This window comes from Oratosquilla oratoria, chromosome 5, assembly GCF_046742065.1.
Source record: "Oratosquilla oratoria isolate Oo_2021 chromosome 5, ASM4674206v1, whole genome shotgun sequence".
Lineage (NCBI taxonomy): Eukaryota > Metazoa > Arthropoda > Malacostraca > Stomatopoda > Squillidae > Oratosquilla > Oratosquilla oratoria.
The window spans coordinates 46,188,397-46,194,396 of NC_134781.1; the positions used below are offsets into that span (position 1 = coordinate 46,188,397).

Here is a 6,000-nt window from a genome sequence, read left to right on the forward strand (position 1 = left end):
GTGAATATGAGGGGGCATCCTAGGATGAGATGGATAAATGGGGTAAAAGGGGCATTATGAAAGAGAGGAATGTCTGTTGAGGAAGGATGGGAGAGGACAGAAGATAGGGGTGAATGGAGAAGGGTTGTGTGTGGATGGTGCTGTGATGCATGAGGGGGTGGGGGAGTGTGTGTGAGAAATAAATTGACGGAGCCCAAAGGGATTTCTCCCCCATCTTCTCCTTTTCTGCATGAGGGGACGGAGAGGGGGGGTCGCCGAATTGGTGAAGTGGCCTTGCTCTGGATGTGCTGTGTTTTGCGACACTGCTTCTGACCCAGGGCAGTGGATGGGATGCAGGGATGACCCATCATCCAGGAGGTGCCAAGATGTGAGGGAGGGAGGAGTATGTGGGGGATGGAAAGGATGGGAGTGGTTTCTATACCTTTTACTGTTTGGCTACCCCCCATGTAAGGGGGGAAAAAGCCTTTGGTATATGTATGTATGTAGAAATCAATTTAACCTGTTTTAACTTTGCAGCAATTCACTGTTTTCTCCCAGATTTTTATTGATGTGTCTGTCATAATTTTTTAGTTATTGCCCATTTCCACAACTGGAGTGGTTTTTATGCCGTTGTTTTTGGCTACCTCCTTATAATGGGGGAAAAGCCTTTGGTGTATGCATGTATGTATATAACTTTGTGATGGTCAAAATGTAATTCTCCTTCTTAAAAGCAACAAACAGAAAGGTGAATAATTAAATTTACCATCCAAAACCATATAAATATAATTTTTCTATGGTCTATACTCAAGGAGACACCATATGATACAGAATTCATATCACTTCATTGTCTCAGTCCAACACAATATGCTTATGTATATACAGTGACCGCGAAAAGTTTGGGCGCAAAATTATAGGCGCCCAAACTTTCCGCTAAACTCAAAACATGCGAAAAATACAACTTTCCGCCCAAACTTTTCGCTATTTTTCAATGCTAGCGTTTGTACCCGTATTTAGCCGAGACAATACACACTACTTGGCAACTCTGTTTAGGCGCACTCGATGTCACGTGGAGTCAGTTTCTAAACATCTCTCACGGGGAGTAGTCTTATTTTTGAGGTGGTCTCTGTTTTTGTGCCTTGATATCTCCGTAATGGGAAGTGGTAAAGAGCTGGAAAGAGACACAGTTGTTACAATCATAACCCTCTATAAGGAGGGTTATAAGTGTAAAGATATTGCTACTCGTGTGGGAATTGGAGTGCGTCAAGTGCAAAAGTGGACCAAGAAATTTCGAGACGGAGGAAGTGACATCATTCCTACTCCAAAGCATCGCTCTGGTCGGCCAAGGAAGATATCAAATCGTACTTCTACGGTTATTAGGAGGCAGTTAGATAAAGATCCAACGCTCACAGCTCAAAAACTGAAAGAAAATAACCCTGCACTGCTGCATGATGTGTCTGTAAGATCATTTAGCCAAAGATTTACAATACCGTAGTTGCTGTGCTAAAGTTCTTCCCCTCCAAAGTGCAAAAAACATATGTGATCGCATAGCATTTTGCAAGAAATATAAGGACTGGGAACGAGTATTGTGGAGTGATGAGTCAACGTTTGTGGTGTCGTCAGGCTGCAGGTCGAAGCGTGTGAGGCGCCCCAGGGGGTCCGACTCTAATGACCCTCGCTATACAGCTAAAGTGGTGAAACATGCTGCAAGTGTTATGGTGTGGGGATGCTTTGCATTTGGTGGAGTTGGCAATTTAGTGTTTCTTGCACAAAATGAGTGTAAATCAGCACACTTATTTCGAGTTATTGTGTGATAACCTGCCTGAAAGTTTTGAAAAGTGCAATGCTAGTTGGTTTATGCAGGACGGAGCTCCTGCTCACACAGCTCGGTCTGTTACCCAATGGTTAGAAGACTGTGGTGTTGATTACTTCAAAAAATGGCCTGGAAATTCTCCAGACCTAAATCCCATTGAGCACGTATGGCATATAATTAAAAAACAGCTTCAAGATCGTGACGTCTCCACTGTAGCTAAGCTAAAAACAGAAATACAGGATATTTGGGATAATATTATTCCTCAACACGTACAAAACCTGGCAAGATGCATCCCGGCACGTTTGGAGAAGGTCATAAAGCTTAAAGGAAAATCGCTTGGTAAATAAGGTATGTAATAAGCCATTTATAGGTCTTTAAATGATTATTTAAATGTCACAAGTGTTTACATTTGTGTCTCGTTAATTACCCGCCCAAACTTTTCGCGGCCACTGTACAGTTATGAAGGACAGTCAAAGATCAATGGATCAAATATCTTGAAGAGATGAACATTTGAACAGACAGTCAGTTTGGCTTCATATCTGGAAGGTCATGTGTATTGAACCAACTAAGTGTTTACTCTAGAATGATTGCTCTGCTGCAAGAGAAGGAAGATTGGGGGGACTGTGTGTACCCCAGTCTAGGAAAGGCTTCTGACAAAGTACCTCACAGCTGTGTTATGTAAAACTGGAGCATTTTTGAGGACAAGAGGTAAATTACTGAACTGGACAAAATATTTTCTCAAGGATACATAGATGAGGACAGTAGTAATGGATAAGATGTTAGGATGGAAAGCTGATCAGTGGAGTTTCATAAGGTTCAGTGCTACACTTAAAATGCTTATCTATGTTAATGGCATGATGGTACAAGAAGATATGCCTACATCTTTAGAGATAATGTAAAGATCATATGAGAGGTCAAGAATGAGATGACAACAATGACGAAGATGGCGGCAGCACCAATGACATTCCCTAGGCTCTCTGGCCAAGCAGTCCCATCATCCTGAGTTATGCAATGGCTAGAACAAGGTTCTCCCCACAAACCCCTTATAGAGGCTTGTGTTTGTTATATTGTTTGCATCCATAAATGTGTTCAATGCATTCCTCCATACTGTGCTGAATAGTATGGGGTGAAGAATGAGGTTTGTCAGTGTTGCAAAAACATCCAGACATATTCACCTGGATCCAAGAACAGAAAATTAATTTCAGTACCAAAAAAATGCAAAGTAGTGGAGATGGGCAATAGCTCAAAAATGATGACAGACATATCAATAAAAATGTGGGAGAAAACAGTGAATTGCTGCAAAAAATTAAAGTTTTTTTTTGGTTATATGGATGAAGGAATAATGAAAAAATTCATAAAAACCTTAATCCATTCAAGACCAGGAAAATTTCCAGAAATGTGTAAGCACAGATATCTACCATGAAACTTTCATTGTCCAATAGTTCCTGACCTAACCTAACCATTTCATGAGAAAAATGGAGCTTTCAAATACAAAAGATAAAATAGTGAAAATATATTTGCGTGTTACTGGAACAGAACCCGAGACCAACATGTAGTGGTATGTTTACCACAAGGAAAGATAAGCAAGGCAATGGGAATGAAATCAAAGGGCACCAAATTTGTTCTCTGCCTAGCACAAAAGTCATATGAGAAGACCAAAATCATTAGATCTACCAACACTGTAAGATCAATGATAGGTAGGTCAAACACCACCAGAGGCGCCACCGTCGATGACGAGCACAATAGCGCGTCATTTTATGCGCACGCCATTCAAACGGCCAAATTTATATACCGCGGGAAAGTTAATTAATAAAAATGTTGTGCGAGTGTATTTACTACGATCGTAGTAAATTTCAAACATTCACACCATCAGTTACATGTCGGTCAATAAAAACATAAGATAAACATGGCGGCCTGCATTCAGCAGTAAATCGAAAATTGGCATATGTTTCAACGTAAAAGATGAGCTAACATATTTACGGTTGTGGCAACTGACCTTAATAAAGAAAAACTACTAGTATCGCGGATTATTCTAATACCAAAATAAAGGCAGCGTGTTACGGTAGAGCTGAGAAATCTGAGGTATTAATTAGTTGTTTTTTTCTATCGGGTCGGATTATCGGATAACAACATCAACATCAACCCGCCATCTTATCAAACTTCACTCTATTAAGTTTCTTACGATTATGTTATTAGCGTAATAGACTTATAGTTGAATTATTTGAACTATTTTCTTTAAAATGTGTGATTTTCATGTAATTTGATCAAAGAGAAGTTACGTTTTTATCCTCCGTAATATTACGGACCACAGCTACGATTCGTCCTGCCCGCTATCTATGATCACTTGTGGTATGGATCAAACTACACTATTAAGTTTGTTACTATTGTGTTATTAGTGTAATAGCTTGCATATAGTTGAATTATTCAAACTATTTTCTTTAAAATGTGTGATTTTCATGTAATTTGAAGGTATTCGTAGCTGTGGTGGGTAATTTTGCAGAGGATAAAAACGTAATTCTATGATCAAGTTACATGGAAATCACACATCTTAAAGAAAATATGTCAAATAATGCAACCATATGCTAAATTTTTATATAAAATTGTGCCTGTCAGCAAAAACCGTCATTGTTTACGTTCGATCGGCGATTCGTCAGACCGCACGTTTCGGCCCGATTTCCGGGGAGAAAATAGGCCCGATTTAATTCCATTCAAAATGCAATATCTCGAGAACAAGGACAGCTAGATGGATAATTCAAATTGCATTATACTCATAGCGACTTTTTGCATCCCATGAGAACTACTTCAGCTCAAATATCATGAATTCCATTTTCATGTTGACCTAGCTATCAATGAGAAAGGTTAGTTGATTAGACAATAGAGACAGAAATGACCTCTTGATTGGAGATGCCAGGGCTATACAAGGTCATGAGAACAAATAGAAAAAGACTATGTCCAAATACTGATACATGAAGAAAGTTTCACATGCAGATGCACAAATACTTAAAATAACTTGGAAAGCAATGTAGTGCAGTTGGATACAAAGAAGAATCATACCTGAATTTCAATCTAAGTGTTCCAATTGGAAATTCAAAATGTAATAATCATAATGATAATGTCCAAGTTGAAGTCTGAACCATACAAATTGAAAATACATGACACATGAATTGAATCTGAAGATAGATATAATAATAATCACTGGATAGTAAGAGACAGACCCCACTAGCGTTGTTCATTTTTTTTTTTTTCAATCATATTCATGGATACAACAATGTGTAAAATTGTGAGGATGGCACAGAAAAGCATTTGACGTTTATTTTCGTTGTGATAGATGTGCTTGTCACCTTGTTGTGGTCCTCTACAAATTGAAATAGGTAAATACATATGCTTGATACTTTTTACGTGATAAGCAACAAAATTTATTTCAAGAGATATTCGACGATAAATAATAACTTGAGAAAGAATATCATTATTCAATAACAGTATCAGGATATAAATGTATATATATACGATGATTTATATTTCTGCGATACTTACGTTCGAAGCCATCGTCTGCTGATGTCAACAAGTAACTGGCGAATGTAATTGATATTACACCACATTTGACACATCAACAAAGGCGAGAGTAGTCGATATTCTCTGGCGGTCCATTCAAAGTACAATAATGCCCTTGGTTTGTATTTGAAACGTCAATGAAATATGCATGTGATATTTGTTACTTATTAATTGGGATATATTTTATTCTATGTTTACAAAGAAAACTGCCACCATGACAAATGTTAACTTATTTCTATTTCTCTACAGTAATTATCGCGGTCTTTATTTCTCTATTTAGATGTGTCATGTAGTCTCGTGTTCTTGATCGACACCTGATATACAAATGTTTCATGTCTTTTTGACCGTTCCGTCTGTGGGGTGTCCTTATTTTCATTGTTGTATTTGATTACGTTCGACATCCATTTCCCACCCCCAGCAAGGAAGAAAGCATTCTTACTTCATTATCATTTCTTCACATTATCACTGCCCTTATTACAATTTAAATGTTTCATTTACAATTTCGATATGAGATATAAGATATTTATTTTCCTTAATTTTTTATTTCCAAATGGTAGTATGCAGCCGAAATATAACCTCCACATACACACATAGGCTACCTGTCAAGTCTTGCGTTTTTTGCCAGTCTTACGTAACTTCTATGATTCTCAAGTCTTACG

At 38.1% G+C, this 6,000-nt stretch overlaps 1 protein-coding gene across 3 annotated transcripts in view; it reads right to left on the reverse strand.

The window, feature by feature from the left end:
• Window positions 1–5,409, reverse strand: part of LOC143025496 (putative Golgi apparatus membrane protein-like protein CG5021) — an 88,875-nt gene extending 83,466 nt beyond the window's left edge. For 2 of the 3 annotated variants that reach the window (XM_076185248.1, XM_076185247.1), the window contains exon 1: window positions 5,324–5,408. In XM_076185248.1, the coding sequence (XP_076041363.1) occupies window positions 5,324–5,335 (12 nt within the window). In that variant the 5' untranslated portion in view covers window positions 5,336–5,408. Of the gene's footprint in view, window positions 1–5,323 lie in introns of all 3 variants that reach the window. The other variant, XM_076185249.1, reaches the window with a different exon arrangement.
• Window positions 5,410–6,000: the final 591 nt, after the last annotated feature.